Source organism: Podarcis melisellensis (assembly GCF_964234715.1).
Source record: "Podarcis melisellensis genome assembly, chromosome: 16".
Lineage (NCBI taxonomy): Eukaryota > Metazoa > Chordata > Lepidosauria > Squamata > Lacertidae > Podarcis > Podarcis melisellensis.
In genome coordinates, this window is record NC_138533.1 from 23,048,109 (window position 1) to 23,068,492 (window position 20,384).

Sequence of the window (20,384 nt, forward strand, 5' to 3'; positions counted from 1 at the left end):
ACTGAGCTGGACCCACCCCAGGGGGAGACCATGCTATCTGCTGAGAGAAGACAGCAGCATCTCGGGTAAGGAGGGGAGCCCCCCCTCCAAATATAGGAGGGAGGGGAGGTGGGTTTATGGGTGTGTGTGCAGGAGGCTTGCCGTGGAGGAATCACAATTCCCCCCCTATCCCACCCCTGGCCCTCGTGGCTATAGGTATTTATAGATATGTATAGTTTGTTTTCTCCATTTGTTCTTCAAGGAAGTCCATCTCTCCAATTATCCATCCGTCCAGCCGTCCATCCATCCATCCATCCTTCCAGCTGTGGCTACTTCATCCCACTTCTCAGCACCTGGTTGGCAGCAATCAACATGACACTGATGATGAACGCGATGGCAAAGGCGCAGATGAGGCTTTTGCGGACGCACGTCTGTCTGATCTGTTGGTTTGAGCAGGCTGAAGAAGAGGGAGGAAAGGGGAGGAGGGAGGAACAAGGAGAAGAGGAGGAGGAGGAGGGTGGTTTGAACAGAGAATGAGAAAAAAGAGAGCATAGAGGTCAGTGGCATAACTATGGGATGGCGGCAGAAAAAGGATACCTGCTCAGCTTAAAGATTCTCTAGCCCAGGGGTCGGCAAGGTTTACCTCGCCTGGGCCAGTTCACTCCAGCGGAGATCCCTCTGTAGGCCGGATTGCACATGTGAACGCGATTTCCAGTGCCTGCGCCTGCACAGATGCAATTTCCGGTGTCTGCTTCTGCGCAGACATGATTTCTGGCGCTGCGGAAGTGAGTACCCGTGCCACTCTGTGCCAGTTTAGTGCAGCGCTCGGGGACTCCTCAAGCGGGTGGCTCGGTTTGGGGGTGGCTTGTGGGCCAGTTAAATGACCCTCGTGGGGTGCTTGTGGCTCATGGGCCTTAGGTTGCCTACCTTTGCTCTAGCCCTTGAAGGACAGAACCTTCATGAGCGTCAGTTCCTTTAAATATATATATATATATATATATATATATATATATATATATATACACACACACGCACACACACACACACACACACACACACACACACACACAGTGGTACCTTGAGTTACAAACACCTTGGGTTACAAACGCTCCAAGTTACAAACTTTGCTAACCTGGAAGAGTTACCTCGAGTTGAGAACTTTGCCCCAGGATGAGAACGGAAATCGTGTGCCGGTGGCGCAGCAGCAGCAAGAGGCCCCATTAGCGAAAGCACACCTCTAGTTAAGAACAGTTTCAGGTTAAGAACGGACCTCCGGAATGAATTAAGTTCATAACTTAGAGGTACCACTGTATGTATGTGTGTTTTTTTTTACAAAACTTTATACATTTTATCTCTAACCATTTCAAACATGGAATAAAATTAGTTTTTCTTCATCTTTTACTGTTATCTAACTGTTACATATCAATAGTTGCCATCATTAATTCCTCATTACAAGTGTCATTACATCCCTGCCAATGATTTTAACTGTTTACAGTGGTCTTTTAAGTAAATTAATAATGTACTCCAATCATTTTTTTTAAAAAAAATACTTGAGCTTCCTGGTTCTTCAGTTCCACTTCCACACCCTTACAGCATATATTAACATCAGAGCTCTTTGGGGGAATAAAAGACACATGCCAGCAAATATTGCTAACCCCCTGGAAGCATGGATGCTGGGTTTCCAAACCATCAGAAAATGGTAGCCAATAATGCCACTCTGAACAATTATTTTGGGGTCTTCCCCGTGACTAGCAAAACCCAAATAGAATTGATGGGATATATATTTAAGAACACGTTGTGCAAAAAATAAAAAAAATAACATGTAAATATATGCATAATTTATACAGGTTGCTGCCTACAGTTTTTCTTGAAGCAGGGCTATGGCAGGCACCCATTCTCTGCACTTTCCAGAAACATTTTTGTTCCAACAAGGTTCTCCAGCAGGATAAATGGGTCTTTACTATGTGTGTGCTCTTGTTAGGGTTTCAGCCTTGTTTTAAACGTAAAGTGGTACTTCTGGTTACAAACTTAATTCATTCCGGAGGTCCGTTCTTAACCTGAGGTACCAGTTTAGCTAATGGGGCCTCCGGCTGCCGCCACGCCACCGGCACACGATTTCTGTTCTCATCCTGGGGCAAAGTTCTTAGCCCAAGGTACTAGCAGAGTCTGTAACCTGAGGTGTTTGTAACCCGAAGTACCACTGCATTTGTTGCTTTTGGTGTTTTAAGCCATTTTAAAAAATATTATCTTATGGGCAAATTGTCTTTAGACAGCAGTTTAGAAGGTAATTGATAAACTAATTGTAATACTGATAATGAGGGTAACTTGGAGCAGTTGGAAAGGATTTAGAGCACCAAGTAAGAATGTTGGTTGATTCAGCTCAGTGTTAGCTAGGCCAGGGGTGGGGAACCTGTGGTCTGCATGCAGCCTCAGGTCTGATTTCTTTCATGGCCGCCTGGGAATTTTAAGGGGGCCTGGCCCCCTCCTTGATTTTTTTTTGGGGGGGCTTGCCCCCCCCAATGGCAGACTTGCTAGTCAACCAGATATGGGAAGCCCACATGCGGGACCCGAGTGCAAGACCAACTCTCCTCTCCAGCGCTTTTCTGTAGCTGGTATTCAGAAGCATTAAGAATATAAGAAAAACCTACTGGATCAGGCCAATACAGTGGTACACCTTGGGCTTCAGGTTACATACGCTTCAGGTTACAGACTCCGCTAACCCAGAAATAGTGCTTCAGGTTAAGAACTTTGCTTCAGGATGAGAACAGAAATTGTGCAGTGGTGGTGCGGGGGCAGCGGGAGGTCCCATTAGCTAAAGTGGTGCTTCAGGTTAACAACAGTTTCAGGTTAAGAACAGACCTCCAGAACGAATTAAGTTCTTAACCAGAGATACCACTGTAATTCATTTAGTCCCGTATCCTGTTCTTACAGATGCCCGTGGGAAATCTTCAACCTGGAGCCCCTGCGCTCCCTGCAATATCTGGGGATCCGTTTCCAGTGATATATCCAACTTCTGAGACTTGCTGCTTCCTACACAGTGACTGCCAACCCCCCGCTGCTCTGGGCTGGTGTGATTTGGCATGCAAAGCCATTCTTTCTCCACTGGTCCCCTTGCCGCCACCATTGGCATTAGTATTCAAAGCAGCTCATAGCCTAAACAGAACAACCACTTCCCTAATTAAACAAAAGACGAGTGAGCAAGATCTAGCACAGGAACAGACAGGACTTGCTGATGTTGCGGCCTTGCCAGGGCCGGATCGACACAGGACATGTGGGGCATTTGTCCCAGTCCTCAGTCCTTTTGGGACACTGAACAGCTAACCACCTGCTCTGCCCTTCCTTTTGGTTCCCAGGTGCTGCAGTTTCTTAAGGAGAGTTAGATACTACAGCCTTTGTAAAAGGATGGTTTACCTCCCCTCTTTGAGGTTGGCTGCTAGCGGGTGAATCATGCCCCTGAATAGGTAAAGGTAAAAAGGTAAAGGAACCCTGGACGGTTAAGTCCAGTCAAAGCTGATTCTGGGGTTGTAGTGCTCATCTTGCTTTCAGGCTGAGGGACCAGGCATTTGTCCACAGACAGTTTTCCGGTTCATGTGGCCAGCATGGCTAAACCGCTACTGGCGCATGGAGGACCATGGTGAGCGCCAGAGCTCACGGAAACACCGCTTACCTTCCCACCACAGCGGTACCTATTTATCTACTTGCACTGGTCTGCTTTTGAACTGCTAGGTTGGCAGGAGCTGGGACAGAGCAAGCACCCCATCGTGGGGATTCAAACCGCCGACCTTCTGATCAGCAAGCCCAAGAGGCTCAGTGGTTTAGACCACAGCGCCACCCACTGTCCCTTATGACCCTGAATAGGTTGAGAGGAAAGGAAGGCCTGAGGGATGGATACCCCAATAGCTGGGAGAATGGGAATAGAGACCATAGCCAGTGGGTTAAAAGGGGAAAACCTCAATGAAGGACCTTAGCTCAGTGGTAGAGCATCTGCTTTGCATGCAGAAGGTCTCAGGTTGAATTCATGACAACTGGTGGTTGCTGAGCTAATTTGCCCCACTCAGTTTAACAGTGTGGGTCTCTAGGTGAGGAAGCTTCCTGAACCACTGAGTACCTGCTGGAGGGTTGCTGTCTAGTTCGATTTATCCTGAGGACAGTCTGGACTTTATGAACATTATGCATAAGATCTGGTTCTTTTGGTGTAGCAGGGCCAGGGAACATACTAGCCAGAGACCCTGTAGAACCGCTTCTTGCCCAGGTATATAGTACTGCAGGGGTAAAGAACCTGCGGCCCTCTGGAGATTGCTGGACTACAGCTCCCACCATCCCTGACTGTTGGCTAAGCTAGGTAGGGATGATGGGAATTGGAGTCCAACAACTTTTCTAGGGCCAAAGTTCTCCATCCCTCTGAGTCCTGGATCAGATCTAGGTGGATGGAGAAAGGTACTGAGGGACAACCATGTGGCTTCCCAGAGTACTTTTAAAGGTAAAGGAACCCCTGACCATTAGGTCCAGTTGTGGCTGACTCAGGTTGCAGCGCTCATCTCGCTTTATTGGCTGAGGGAGCCGGCGTACAGCTTCCGGGTCATGTGGCCAGCATGACTAAGTTGCTTCTGGCAAACCAGAGCAGCGCACAGAAACGCCGTTTACCTTCCCACCGGAGCAGTACCTATTTATCTACTTGCACTTTGACGTGCTTTTGAACTGCTAGGTTGGCAGGAGCAGGCACCGAGCAACGGGAGCTCACCCTGTCATGGGGATTCGAACCGCCGACCTTCTGATCGGCAAATCCTAGGCTCTGTGGTTTAACCCACAGTGCCACCTGCGTCCCAGAGTACTTTTAGTTCAGTTTAAAGAACCCCTATCCTACCTACAGGGAGATGCCGGAGATGATTGGCTCCTTCCCCATCACCTGATACCTTGGCTGGAAGGCTTCTACGTAGATGCTCCTGCCTATGGGATCGAAGGGCAAGTAGTTCCCTTTTATGGCCAGCTGGTAGAAGTGTACGTATGGAGCTGATGTCCAGCTCCCATGGCTCCCATGATTTCCGTGGCTCCCAAACTGAAATCCCATGGCACCCAGTGATCCAAGTGCTGGCAAAGATTTGCTTACTCTCCACATCAACTGGACACTCCTCTGCATTCCCCATGTGGCTTTCCTCCTCTGTCATGATGATGTTCTCAATGTCCTTCATGGAGAGGTGCTCGCAGAAAGTGTCGTACAGCAGCCGCTTCAGCTCGTCAACCGTCAGCTTCTGCATGTCGCACTGCAGAGGTAGGAACAGTCGTCAAAGGATGGTCACAGCTCCTGAATCCATTGCATGGAGCTTTGGTTGAGCCAGGGAGCACACACACATATACACACATACACCAGGGTTAGCCAATGTGGTGACTTCCAGATGTTGTTGGACTACAATTCCCATCAGCCCTTGCCAGCATGACCAATGATTGGATATGATGGGAAATTGGGTTGTATCCAAGGAATGACTTCCGGTTCCGTTTCAAACCACACGGGCAAAGGAAAATATGCTACCCGATGGCATTGTGAGGTCAGGTGACTGACAGGTAGGTGGCTCTATCCACCTCTCAAAGCAGCTCTGGGCAGGGGAGGTTGGGGGACCATTTTATCAGCTTCATCAACTGGACAGGGATAGCCTGACCACTGTAGTCCATACATTGGTAACATCAAGGCTGGATTGCTGTAATGCACTCTATGCGGGTCTGCAGAATGCAGTGGCCAGACGGCTGACAGGAGCTTCTGGTCGAGGACATGAGACACTATTGCTAAAACAGCTGCACTGTCTGCCCATCTACTACCAAGCCAGGTTCAAGGTTAATTTACAAAGCTCCAAACAACTTAGCTCTAGCGTACCACAGGGATTGCCTGAACCTTTATGCCCCAGATCAGTATCTGAGATCATCCGCAGGAGCATCGTTGGCCATTCCCTGACTTGCTGAGACTCGTTTGACAGCAACAAGAAACTGAACCTTTAATGTTACTGGGCCAGTCTTGTGGAACTCATTGCCAATAGATATTCAGCAGGCACATTCTATGCTGAAAACCTTACTACTGTGCCAGGCCTATGTAGGCAATTAAGAGTACATCTTTCCAAAATGGTTAATTGATGTCTGTTTTAACCTTTTGTTATGGTTTTTATTCTATGGTTTTATCGCTGGAAACCGCTTTGTTATAGATTTTTCTGACACAGCGGCATGTAAATATTTTTAAATAAATAAATACATATCCATCCCACTGGCTGGAAATGGTTTTCCGTCCCTGGCCAAGAGGAATGTGGTTCACATGAAGAAACGACTGAGCCATGGTTAGAGCTTTGCATGAACAGGCTCAATGCTATGAATCTTAAGATAAAAGAGAGAAGCTCCTTAGTCAATGACTGGTGTTTGTAATTCTAGACCCACGGATCTTTTAAAAGGAAGGTGGCAGGCCATCACAGACTGGCTGTGTGGCATATTTGCACAAATGGGGCTACTTGAAAACGGTGGAGGGAATAGAGTGTTTTGATATATTGATTTGCTAAAAGTGATCCTATGGACGTTGTTTTAAAGACAGGGTGCCAAACCCAGCAGCAGCCTCCTTCAACTTGGTTTTGGACTACAGTTCCCATCAGCCCCAAACCAGCACTGCTGTATGATGGTAGGGTAGATAAGAACATGGTTGGGGCTGATGTGAGTTGTAGTCTGAAACATCTAAAGGGCACCAGGTTGGGGAGGCTGTTCTAGGATTTCATATAGGCTTGGGACAGGGAGGTTGTGGCCATCCAGATGTTGTTGGACTACAGCTCCCATCAGGCTCAGCCAGCATGGCCAATGGTCAGGCATGATGGGAGCTGTAGTCCCATCAACATCTGGTGGACTACAGGTCCACCATCCCTGATAGGCTAATGTCCTTCCACAGGGCACAATGCAGGTCAGTAGTTTCAGCACCACGGAGAGCTCTAAGTGAGCTGCTTGCTCCAATGATGACTGAAACCTGTTTGACTTCACCATCACTTCTCCCAGATTCCATCCCTACCTCAAAGAGTAGAAGGCCATGCAGATGGGGCTGAAGGGAGTTGTAGTCCAAAACACATGGATGGCACCAGGCTGAGGGGAGGCTGCCATAAAATGTAGAAACACCCTGAAGAATCCCCATTCCCTTCCTCTGCGAGATGGAAATTGAGCTGGGAAGCATGAAGGAGCATGACATAATTAAGGAAAATGGTGATGCCTACCTCCTGGTGTGAACCAGCAGTTCCAGTCACCATGAAAAACGGGAAAATACGCATCTTCAGTACATATATCTGCAGTAAAATCAAGAAAGAGGGCCAAACCATCAGGTTTCAGGGGCAGGGGGCGGGAATCGGTGTTTCCTTACCTTCCAAAACACAGTGTCAAAATCAGTGCCGTGGAATTTTTCCGGGATGCCGGATGTGGAAAGTTTGGGGCCAAGCAACGTCACAAACTCCTCAAAGTCCACTTGTCCATCGCCTGGAAATGACAGACATCAGCACAGGTGAAAACGAGGCAGCACCAGGTCCCCATGGCAGGTTAAAACCATATAAAAACACAATACTAAAATAACTAAAAACAATTCACAGGCAGGCAGCTTCTTTGTGGAAGGCAAGAATTGTTCTTAGCAATGCTTCATAGAAAACAACCAAATGGGCATACTAGTGTTAGAAGCACAGTGGTACCTTGGGTTACATACGCTTCAGGTTACATATGCTTCAGGTTACAGACTCCGCTAACCCAGAAATAGTACCTCGGGTTAAGAACTTTGCTTCAGGATGAGAACAGAAATCGTGCTCCGGCGGCGCAGCAGCAGCAGCAGGCCCCATTAGCTAAAGTGGTGTTTCAGGTTAAGAACAGTTTCAGGTTAAGTACGGACCTCCGGAATGAATTAAGTACTTAACCCGAGGTACCACTGTATGTGTTTTTACTAGGGGTTACCTCCCCTGCTTGCATTGCTTGCCAACCACCTGCGTGATGACAGTCTTACATTTATATTTATATGGTAAGTTATTTCTTGCTTTTGTTTGTCTCTAAATAGTTTGAGAAGGGATATGTTTGCTTTTTAGCTTTGCTTTCACACAGAATGTTTTCTGAGGTCCAAATGATACGTTGTGTTAGTCAGATAGCTTCTCCTGTAAGGTTGCTTTAATTATTTAATTAAACAAACAAACAAACAAACAAACAAACAAACAAACTGTTAATGCGATTCAAAGACATAAACACAGGGTCCATTTTTATGGGTCAGCGAAAGCCTGGGCTTGCTCTAAAGCCTTGATGGTTTTGATTGCCCTTTTCCTGAAAACACCGCCCCCCAGCTCTGCAGTATCCTTTTTGACCTATCTTCCAGGTGTGGTCACAGGATAGATTTGTACAACTGCATTATGACTCTGGCAGATAATAATAATAATAATAATAATAATAATAATAATAATAATAATAATAATAATTCTACATCCCTTTCCTAATGACCCCTAGCATGGAATTCACCTTTCCCCTCCACAGCTGATAGGCACACTGGGCCAACATTTTCATCAAGCTATTTGCCACGACCCCTATATATCTCATCCTTGGTCAGTCAACCACCAATTCCGTTCCCATTAGTGCATGTGTTAGGAGATAAATATATATGCTAGTGAGATGCTTTGCCACCGTCTGTATCACTTCACACACTGCCTTTCACTGCCTTCCTTCCCAGCTGCCTTGACAAACAGCCATTCCTTCTGATTGGACCGGCCCCCCCTCATTCCCTGCTGCCCCCGAAGAAACAGGCACAAAGGTTAAAAACCCCATTAGGTAACCAGCTCACAGATTAAAATCCAGCAAGGAAGTCAATAACCTAGGAAATAGAGTTGGGTTGAAAACACCATCCCTCTGGGGATCTTCTATCTACCCTGGTGATCTGGTGAGTAGATCAGATGAGCTGGCATGGCCTCTGGATAATTATTGGGGAATGCCAGAGTTAATTATCTCCATTACACGGACAGCTCTGTTAATCTGTCACTGCAACAAAGGCAGCCCAAAGGCGGCAGCAGAAAATGAAGGTATATTATTCTCCAGCTGATCAGTGCAGGAACACTGCCTTATACTGAGTCAGAGTATTGGTCCATCCAGCTCAGTATTGTCTACACTGACTGGCAGCTGCTTTCCAGGGTTCAGGATGGAGTCTTTCCCAGAACTTCCTGGAGATGTCACAGATTGAAACTAGGACCTTCTGCATGAAAAGCAGATGTTCTACCACTGAAATACCACCCTTGCCCAAGGACCCATCTCATTTTTAGTGGAGAACAGCCATACTCAGAGATGCCAAGGATTGAACCTAGGACTTTTGGCATGCAAAGGAGATGCTACGTCCCTTCACTGTATTGAGTCAGACTATTGGTTCATCGATTGGTTGGTTCATTGGTTCATTGTCTACATTGACTGGCAGTGTTTCAAGTGTGGAGTATCTGTTAGAATTCCTGCTCCATTATTGCAGTCATGGGATTTTTGTCTATCACATGACGGTGTATGTTTTGACTCCACAGAGTGGAAAGTGATGGAGACAGGATGTTTGTGTTGCTGTGTTCCGTGAAGTGGGACTATTATCCTTTGTTCTTTTTCTCTTTGCTGTCTGATACTAGAGAGAGAGGGAGCCATGTTGCAGTGCTCCATGTGTGTTTATATGTAAGTAAGGTAGTTTAGCCAAAATGCCGAGTTGCTGAGGTCTGTTACACAAGCTGCGAAGACTCTGCAGATCCCTAAGTGTGCCAATGTCTGTTGGCATCGATCGCTGTGATGTTTGGGCAGAAGAAAGCTTTTGAAGCTCCTGAACGATCGACCAGGAGGGAGGGAACATGCCAGTCGGGCATGTGTCTCTGCCAGGGTCCTACTCGAGAGTAGGGCAAGCTCCTGACAGTATCCTCTTCTCCACCAGTAGCCTCAGAGGCAAGAAGAACAAACTGTTCATATTTTACGGCTTTTGATTAAGTCATCTGGTTGCAAGACAAAGGATCTACGTCTCCATGCATAGGAGACGTTGGCTACTCTGAGTCCCTCCTCTTCTGTCTCCCACAACATCCTGGAAACCTACGGGAAGTCACAGAAGTCACATCCCTCTGCATTCTCTGTTCTTGAACACGGAGGGACCAGCGAGCCCTTGGACTAGGAGGGTCTCCCATACTCTCCAGGGAGATCCCTGCTGTCTGCTCTCTAACTTCTCCCTCCTCCACCACTATCTCGTAACTAGACATTTCCTCATTCTGCTGTGCATCATCCATGTCTCCCTCTCCTCCTGAAACTGCTGGAGACATGGGGGTCAAAATTTCCCACTCCTCCTCCTCTTCTGAGAGGAGCTGATCAGACAGAGGGCTCAATTTCCATTCTTCCTGTTCAGTCCAGTCCCTGACAGAGTGGTTCTCCAGGGTTTCAGGCAGGAGGAGTCTTTCACAGTCCTACCTGGAGATGTCATGGATAGTTTGTTTGTTTAACATGTATTCTGCCCTATGCTCACCAGTCTCTGGGCAGTTGACAACATAAAATCACAAAATAAAAACACAAAACACAAAATAAAAACAAGAACAACCCTATAACCCCTGCCCTCAACACATTTTAAAAGGGCATTGGACGTCAATCAGCCAAAGGCCTGGTTAAAGAGGAATGTTTTTGCCTAGCACCAAAAGGTGTGTACAAATGGTACCTCTGGTTGCGAACAGGATCCGTTTTGGAGGCCCATTTACCATGAAAAGAATGCAAGCCGCTGTGGTGCGTCTGCGTGCATGCAGGTTGCAATTCGCTGCTTCTGTGCATGCGCATGACGTCATTTTGCGTTTCTGCGCAAGCGCGAGGGGCGAAACCCGGAAGTAACCCTTTCCGGTACTTCCGGGTCGCCACGGGACGTATCCTGAAAGAACGTAACATGAAGCGGACGTAGCATGAGGTATGACTGTATTGAAGGATTGAACCTGTGAGACCTTCTGCATATGCAAAGCAGATACTCTGCTGCTGAGCAACGGCCTTCCAACTAAAGCTGTTTTCAGGCTGTGAACTGAAACTATTTCCCCCAGACTATTTCCCCCAAACATATTTGAAAATAATGTCCCTATTCAAGCTGATGTGCTTTTTGCCAGTGCAGAGCCAAGGTGGGCTGGGTTATCCAGAAACTATGGATTACCTATAGTCACCACTGGGCTGCTCAGAAAGATACTTGTCATTCCCCAGCTGCTGGGCCAAACCGGCAGCCGGTGTGTGTGTGTGAGAGAGAACCAATTTCCTGGGCAAGCCCCCTTGGCACACAGGAGTTGCCAGCCAAGGCATCACTACTGAGCTGGATAATACCCCTGTGCAGACACCTGCTCCTCAAATCCACTTTGCCACCATGGCTTTCCTCTGCATGCACCTATAATTGACTGCTACTAAAAGATGGAGATAGAAAGCTGTATTATGCTGAGTTAGACCTTGGTCCACGTAGCTCAATATCATCTACACTGACTGGCAGCATCTCTCCAGGATTTCAGGCACTGGTCTCTCTCAGCTTCACCTGGAAATGCCAGGAATTTAACCCGGAACCTTTGGCATGCAAGGCAGATGCTCTACTGACTGAGCTAAAGTTAGTAATATAGGAAGCTGCCTTACATTGAGTCGGACCACTGGTCCATGTGCTCCAGTATCATCTGTGCTGACTGACAGCAGCTCTCCAGGGTTTCCTTGCCCTACCCTGAGATGTTAGGGATCGAACGGGAGACCACTTGCATGCAATGCATGTGCTGTGCCAAAGGAAGCTAACTTATACTGAGTCAGACCACTTGTCTATCCAGCTCAGAATTATCTACACTGACCATCAGTGGCTCCCCAGGTTGTCAGCCAAGAGACTTTCCCAGCACTACCTTGAACTGCTGGGGATTGAACCTGGGACCTTCTGCATGTAAACTAGATGCTCTACCACAGAGCTACAATTAGGAATGCAGCAAGCTGCATTAAACCGAGTCACACCATTAGTCCATCTAGGTCAGTATTGTCTACACTGACTAGTGGCAACTCTCCAGGGTTTCAGACTGAGGATATGCCAGGGATTGAACCTGAGATCTTGTGCATGTAAAAAAAAAGCTCTACCATTCAGCTATGGCCTTTCCCCTAATTAAGCAGTCTTCCCCAAGCTGGAGCCCTCTAGTTATTTTGCACTGCAACTCCCAGCAGCTTCAGGTGGTGCAAGAGGGGAAATCGTGCCTCTTTTGCAGCCTTCTAAAACAGTAGCTAATGGGGGCCATCACATAAGGTAGACAAGCAAAAGAAGGGATAGAATTCAGCTACTCCATGGATGCCCCTTGCCCCTATGAATGGGCCCTTCCTGAATCTGTGGGCCAGGGACCCGAGTCCAGTTGGCTTACTCTCTGGAGCCAGCCAAGTAGGGTCAGTTTTGCCACCTTTAATATCAATCCCTTCCATGGAAAGCAGCCCAGAGATAAGAGCAATTCTGAGCGCTGGCAAATTCGCAGCTTGAATTTTATGGAGCTGTCAACCTTTTTTTACAACTCTGGGATGAGACTCTTTTCTGAAAGACAAATATTCCCTTTAGCTGGGGGACATCAAATCTGTAATAGCTCTGGCAATGGTCACATTAGAGGCACATCAGCCGGGGACGCTCATGAAGTTCAGTGCGGGAGGGAAGGCAGCCTGGCTGAGCAAGCTAGGAACAGAAGGGGGAAAGGTGTGAGGTGAAGGTGGGATAAGAAGGATCAAGATTGAGCACCCTCCCCGAAACACGTCGCCTCTCTGTTCCCCACATCCACGCCTAATAGCACCAGGGAGAAGGCACAGGGATTTGACAAATGAGCACAAGGCTGGCCAGTAGTTTCAGCACCACGGAGAGCTCTAAGTGAGCTACTTGCTCATAGAGTGCCTGGGACTTGACTGAAGCCTTTTATGCCTTCAGGGACAGATCACTCCTCCCAAATGCCATTTCTTCCTCCAGGAGTGGGAGTCTTTGCTGGCTGGTTCACAACATCTGGAGGACACCAGACTGGGGGAAGGCTAGTCAGGGAGGAGAGCACACAGAAGAAACAGGGAGTTTGATTCAAAAGAGAAGAGCAACAAGAGGGGGAGGGGAGCATCCAAAACTTTTCCCACCCCCCCTCCAAAAAGTCTTACCATCCATGTCTAGTCTCTGGATGATGACTTCCAGTTCCACCTCATTGGGCATGTAGCCAAGGGACCTCATTGCTGTGCCCAGTTCCTGCTTGGAGATGAAACCGTTGCCGTCCCGGTCAAAAACTTTGAATGCCTCACGGATCTCTGTAAGGAGAGAGAAAAGGTTGTTATTTAGGCTACTAGGGTTTGTGACTAGGCCTTGCAGATAGGCATATTTGTCAATTTTGGTTTCTCCCCCCCCCTTTTTAAGTTTAATTCTCCTCATTTCCACATTAGGCTGCAAATTTTTCAGAAGCAAGTCCACATCAAAATTCACCATAATTTTAGTGCGAATTTCTCTTGACAAGCATATTTGTATGCAATTTTTCCTAGCGTACACGGTTTTGCAAAGCAGAATGCATTTTTGTATTATTGTTGTTTTTAAAAAATGTATACATTTTAATGCACACTTTACCCCAGAATATGCAGTTTTGTACAGTACTTGGTTGAACACAATGCTACATTTCAACATTTGGCAAAGTGCAACTTTCAAAGGTCTAGTACTGTTTTGGAAAGTGAGAATCAGGTGGTTTGCCTTTTGATACTACAGTGGTACCTCGGGTTAAGTACTTAATTCATTCTGAAGGTTTCTTCTTAACCTGAAACTGTTCTTAACCTGAAGCACCACTTTAGCTAATGGGGCCTTCTGCTGCTGCCGTGCAGCCGGAGCACGATTTCTGTTCTCATCCTGAAGCAAAGTTCTTAACCTGAAGCACTAATTCTGGGTTAGCGGAGTCTGTAACCTGAAGCGTATGTAACCCGAGGTACCACTGTAATGCAATTGAATTTCACACCCATCCCTACCAGAGAATATAAGAATATAAGAGGAGCTTGTTGAATCTGGCCAGTGGCTCATCTAGTTCAACATTCTGTTCTCAGAAAATCCAGGGCATGGAAACAGGGCTGTTCCTGACAAAGCTCCTTTTAGAGGTCTTGGTCTGGAATCTTCCAATCTTCAGCTTCACTGGATGTCCCTGAGTTCCAGTGTTATGAAAGAGGGATAAAACCTTTTCTCTATCTACTTTCTCCATGCTACACATAATTTTATAAATGTCTATGATGTCACCTCTATAAACTAAAACCCCTAAATGGCTATGGTGTTATTCTACCTTAGTTTTATTTGCTCTGAACCCCCATGATGGAAGCAAGTTGGATCTCGAATGCTTATAACATTTTAGAACAGCTACCTGTCCCATGGACTGCAAGAAGATCAAACCTCTCCATTCTTAAGGAAATCAGCCCTGAGTGCTCACTCGAAGGACAGATCCTGAAGCTGAGGCTCCAAGACTTTGGCCACCTCATGAGAAGAGAAGACTCTCTGGAAAAGACCCTGATGTTGGGAAAGATGGAGGGCACAAGGAGAAGGGGACGACAGAGGACAAGATGCTTGGATAGTGTTCTTGAAGCTACCAGCATGAGTTTGACCAAACTGCAGGAGGCAGTGGAAGACAGGAGTGCCTGGCGTGCTCTGGTCCATGGGGTCACGAAGAGTCGGACACGACTGAACGACTAAACAACAGCAACAACCTGGTTCCATGCAAAGGGTGGCATGATCTTCACTTGTTTTGTGTCCTTACTAGAACTGCATGTGCTCCTGTGTGCTGCTTCCAGCAGCCACCAGCCAGCCAGATATCTCTGGTGGGAGACGAACAGGGTGAAAGGGTAACAGCCACCCCTCTCTTGTCTTCCTCAGCATCTCGTAAACCTCACTTGAAATTTATGGGCAGTAAAACACCTTGCTTTCAGATTCATTCCAGGAAATTGGCAAGGAGATCAGGTTAGATGTCAGAAACAAAGCCAGTCCCTCCTTGCTTAAGCTACCATTTAATTACACACAAGAAACCCCATCCAGGCAAGGGGGCAATTTATTATTTATGTGTGGATTTATGGGCTCCTAACTCTTTGTGGCCTTGAGGGAACATTTGGAAATCAAAAACTGTCATGGACACACACACACACGTTTCACAGGAGAAAACCCAGTGAGGCACAGAATCCCCCTCTTCCAAACAGACAAAACACTTAGGTTGCTTCTAGATGACTTGTTTATTGAGCATTCGTTCTGATTTGTTTGGAGGGGAGTTAGACAACATCTGCTATTTATTGAACATGTATTCTGATTTGCTTGAAACTGCATGCTCATGAAGGCTAAGGCTATCAGTGGCAAATAATCATGATGCCTCTACAGCAGGAGTCGGCAAGGTTCACCTCACCTGGGCCGGTTCACTCCAGCGGAGATCCCTCTGTGGGCCAGATTGTGCACGTGCATGAGTGTGCACAGCCATGATTTCCAGTGTCTGCATCTGCGCAGATGCAATTTCCAGTGTCTGAGCATGCGCAGCTGTGATTTTCGGCATCTGAGCATGTGCAGATGTGATTTCTGGCACCGCGGAAGCGATTCCCCGCACCATGCTGCGCTGGTGTAGTGCAGCATGTGGGTACTCGGTGAGCGGGCAGGTCAGTTCAGGGGCCAGTTAAATGACCCCCATGGACCACTTGTTTCCGGGCACAATTCAAAGTGTTGGTATTGACCTTTAAAGCCCTAAATGGCCTTGGTCCAGTATGCCTGAAGGAGCGTCTCCACCCCCATTGTTCAGCCCGGACGCTGAGGTCCAGTGCCGAGGGCCTCCTGGTGGTTCCCTCACTGTGAGAAGCAAATCTACAGGGAACCAGGCAGAGGGCCTCGGTAGTGGGACCTGCCCTGTGGAACGCCCTCTCATCAGATGTCAAAGAGACAAACCACTACCTGAAATTTAAAATAACCTGAAAGCAGCCCTGTTCAGGGAAGTTTTTAATGTGTGACATATTTTTGAAGCAGCCCAGAGTGGCTGGGAAAACCCAGCCAGATGGCTGGGGTACAAAAAAATTATTATTATTATTATTATTATTATTATTATTATTATTATTACTTAGGTTGCCTACTCCTGCTCTACAGTCAGAGGCAGGGATACTTCTGAATATTAGTTGCTGGAAGTCACAGGAGGGGTTAGGGTTGTTGTGCTCTTGTTGTGCTGTTGTGCTCTGGTCTCACTTGAGAGTTTTGCACAGGCATCTGGCTAGCTGTTGTAAGAACAGGATGCTGGACTAGATGGGCTGCTGGCCTGATCCAGCAGGGCATCATCATCATCATCATCATCATCATCATCATCATCATCATCATCATTATTATTAATCCACCCATCACCCATCACCCTCAGGTCCCAGGGTGGGTTACAACAATGGACACAAACATTAATATTAACATACAGTATTACACAATATTAAAAACAGTTGAAAACAACTATTTTCTGTCTCTGTGTGTCTGTCTTTTATTTATTTTCTTAAGTTACATAACAAGCATCAACAATTTAACAAAAGACGAAAGGACGTTATGAAATCTACCCCGTAACAAGCTGAACAAAATCAGAAGAAAAACACCAAGAAGCTTCTATGCACAGAAACCCACAAAGAAGTTCATATAAATGCAGAGATAGCGTATTTAAATTAATAAAAAGTGAAAACAAACATTTAACAGATCCATATTCTGGAGTACACCCTAGGGACTTTCTGTTTGCTGTCTGAAGTATTTGTATAAGCAATAAGCGATAAAATTCCACTGGTCTCTCGCAAACCAATCTCTGTGTTTATTTCCTCTAGCTATTCTTAGTTTACATGTGATTTTATCTGCTGAAACCTTTCATACCATGCTGTTAAATTAGCACCTTAACGGTCTTTCCAAAAAGGTGCAATAGTCATATGTGCAGCTTCTAATAAGTATCCTATCGTGTTTTATCTCTCAAGTCCATATTATCATCTGTAAATAAATTTAGCAGAGCAAGCTCTGGGGTCTTCCTGACATATTGTTGAGCAATTTTATCAGTTTCATTGAAAACCTGATCCCAGAACACAAATACATTGATACTTGTCCACTACATATGTTTGGAGTTACCACTTACGTTCTCACCCTCCACTTCCCAGCTGCTTTGTCACAAAAAATGGTCTGATATTTTGGGGAAGTGGGTTTGTTGCGCAAGAGCTCTGAATCCACTTTGACCGAGTGGCCTGAATTTGCTTGCAGGTGACTGAAACCTGCTTGAGAATAGCAGCACTCTGCATGGGCACCAGTATAAAAGTAAAGGTAAAGGGACCCCTAACGATTAGGTCCAGTCGTGGCTGACTCTGGGGTTGTGGCACTCATCTCGCTTTACTGTCCGAGGGAGCCGGCGTACAGCTTCTGGCAAACCAGAGCAGCTCATGGAAACGCTGTTTACCTTCCCGTCAGAGTGGTGCCTATTTATCTAATTGCACTTTGACGTGCTTTCGAACTGCTAGGTTGGCAGGAGCAGGGACTGAGCAACGGGAGCTCACCCCATCACGGGAATTCGAACCGCCAAGCTTCTGATTGGCAAGTCCTAGGCTCTGTGGTTTAACCCACAGCCCCACCCGTGTCCCTCGCGCACCAGTGTACACCTCACCAAAACATATAGTAAACTTGGGTGTTTTACTGGTCAGGTGTGTAGCTCGAAAGGATGTGGGGGGTGGGCTTCCTTTGCCAATGGGGAAGCTGTTTCCACATCCTGCACCAGAGGGACAATACAGTGGGAGAAGGCAGGGGTGTAGGAAGGGGTGGGTGGGGGCGGATCATCCCAGGTGCCCTCACTGAGGGGGGTGACCTTCGACGCACCTCCCGCCAGCGACTCCCCAGCCTACCCCAAGCCATTGGGGTAAGGGGAGGAGCTGCGCCACTTTGCCGACAGCATTTTCCCCCTTCCTCCTTTGTTTTGACAGCTTGGGGGAGGCTTGGGAGTTGTGGGTGGGTGGCGCTTTGAATGTCCATCATGGGAGGCTTGCTCTGCCCCCGGCTGCAGGGCATGCTCGCTGCTCTGTGCACCTGAGCGGCTATCCCATGCCTGGGAGGGCACCCTCCGCACCACATCCCCCTCGGGAGAACGCCTGCCCTGGGCAGCATGGGCATATATTCCACAGCTGGGAGGAGAATGGAGGGGAGAAAGGACCTGGGGCAGCTCCTTCAAACAAATACAGTGGTACCTCAGGTTAAGAACTTAATTCCTTCTGGAGGTCCGTTCTTAACCTGAAACTGTTCTTAACCTGAGGTACCACTTTAGCTAATGGGGCCTCTTGTTGCTGCCGTGCGATTTCTGTTCTCATCCTGAGGTAAAGTTCTTAACCCGAGGTACTGCTTCCGGGTTAGCGGAGTCTGTAACCTGAAGCGTCTGTAACCTGAAGCGTCTGTAACCCGAGGTACCACTATCAGGGAGATGACATTGTTAGGCATTTGTCAAGCCCCACAGTCTTTGGTTGGGCTGCACCCAGAACACACACAGGTGTCCATATTCTGAACTAAAAAAATACCCATAAGAAGAGCCTCTCTAGGTCAGGCCAATGACCCATCTAGTCTAGTGTCCTGTTCTCTCAGTGGCCAACCAGATGCCTGTGGAAAGCCCGTAAGCAGGATTCGAACGCAAGAGCCCTCTCCCCTCCTGCTGTTTCCAGCAACTGTTCTTTAGAACCATAGTAACTGTATCCGACTGTGGAGGCAGAACACAACCGTTATGACTAGTAGCCACTGACAGCCCTCTCCTCTATGAATTTGTCCAATTCTCTCAAAAAGCCATCCGAGTTGGTGGCTATCACTGCTTCCTGGGGGGGACAGGGGACGACAACTCTATAGTTTAACTCCGTGTGAAGAAGCCCTTTCTTTTCTCTGTCCAGACTCTTTCAACATTCAGGCTTCACTGGATGTCTGCCAGCTCTGGTGTTATGAGAGAGAGGAAAACATTTCTCTGTCCACTTCTGCCATGCTGTGCATCATTTTATACATTTCCATCATATCGCCTCTAACGCTCCTTTTCTCTAAACTCCCAAATGCTGCAATCTCTCCTCATAGGGGAGTCTCTCCACCCTCTCGATCATTTTGGTTGCCCTTTTTTTGAACCTTTCATTACTCTACAATATCTTTTTTGAGGTGAGACAACCAGAAAAAGTACAGTATTCCAAATGCAGTCGCACCGTAGGGTGTGTGTGTGTGTATGACATTAGGGTATCAGCAGTTTAATTTTCCCTGTCTAGCAATGCCCAGTAACCACACACACACACACACACACACACACACACACACACACACACTTTCAGTCCACAGGAAATAAAACACAGACAAGGAACAGGCAGTAGAGTAGGCAAGGCTGCTTGAAATACTTTAAGGGCTGTATTTAAAGAATTTTTCCCTGTGTGATGGCAGCTTGTGCCAGCTTCTTAAGACCCTGGGCACGTGGGCAATAGAGCACTATGGCATGCCCACTGCACACAGATCCACTATAACTCCTCTCAATTACTGTTCCCATAAACATAAATGTCGATAAGAAAAATTGTACCTCGCTCCTGGGGTGTCCCCTCCCCCCTTTTAACACCAACCAACCTACACCGCAAGGTCCTTGAGTTAACTTCTTCAAACCTGGACAGCTGCAAGCCAGTTTTGATGCTGGTTATTCTTTTAGAACACTTAACTATTTTCCTGATGTGTTCACAGGATCTTTGGTGACTCGAATTGACATCCCGTGGTGCTCGGAACTTGACTGCATTTGATAGCTCTATGTAATGAGATCTTGCATTGGACCATTTGTGGGTTGGTAGGCGTTAAGTCCTTGATAGAATCTGACAGTGGACATACCGTCCTATTAGCTGCTTGGCAGTGCTTGATAGCTGTCAGCTTGCGTGACGGCCTGCATGATGTCTCCGTAAACAATCAAGAGGTGCCTGTATGTCGAACACTGCAGTCATAGACTCACAGAACCATAGAGTTGGAAGGGACCATGAGGGTCATCTAAGTCAAACCCTCTGCAATGCAGGAATCGTTTGCCCAGTGTGGGGCCCAAACCAATTACCCTGCGATTATGAGTCTCATGTTCTACCGACTGACCTATCCTACATATGTCTGCTTAAGTGCATCAGAAAAGCCCTGCTGGATCAGGCCAATGGTCCAGGTAAGACAGATGGGTGGGGTATTAATAATAATAATAAAATCCAGCATCTTGTTCTCTTAGTAGCCAACAAGATCTCTTGGCAAAACCCTCAAGTAGCCTTTAAAAGTAAAGGTAAAGGGACCCCTGACCATTAGGTCCAGTCGTGACCGACTCTGGGGTTGCGGTGCTCATCTCGCTTTATTGGTCGAGGGAGCCGGCGTACAGCTTCCGGGTCATGTGGCCAGCATGACTAAGCCACTTCTGGCGAACCAGAGCAGAGCA

The 20,384-nt window shown here is 47.2% G+C and overlaps 1 protein-coding gene across 2 annotated transcripts in view; it reads right to left on the bottom strand.

Moving 5' to 3' along the window:
• Positions 1 to 241: 241 nt before the first annotated feature.
• The window catches only part of CABP7 (calcium binding protein 7), a 51,769-nt gene continuing 31,626 nt past the window's right edge, over positions 242 to 20,384 (bottom strand). The window contains exons 2-6 of one of the 2 annotated variants that reach the window (XM_081892555.1): positions 13,108 to 13,251; positions 7,349 to 7,461; positions 7,206 to 7,274; positions 5,087 to 5,240; positions 242 to 436 (exon numbers count right to left, since the gene is read on the bottom strand). In XM_081892555.1, coding sequence (XP_081748681.1) covers positions 309 to 436; positions 5,087 to 5,240; positions 7,206 to 7,274; positions 7,349 to 7,461; positions 13,108 to 13,251 — 608 coding nt within the window. In that variant the 3' untranslated portion in view covers positions 242 to 308. The remainder of the gene's footprint in view (positions 437 to 5,086; positions 5,241 to 7,205; positions 7,275 to 7,348; positions 7,462 to 13,107; positions 13,252 to 20,384) is intronic. The other variant, XM_081892556.1, reaches the window with a different exon arrangement.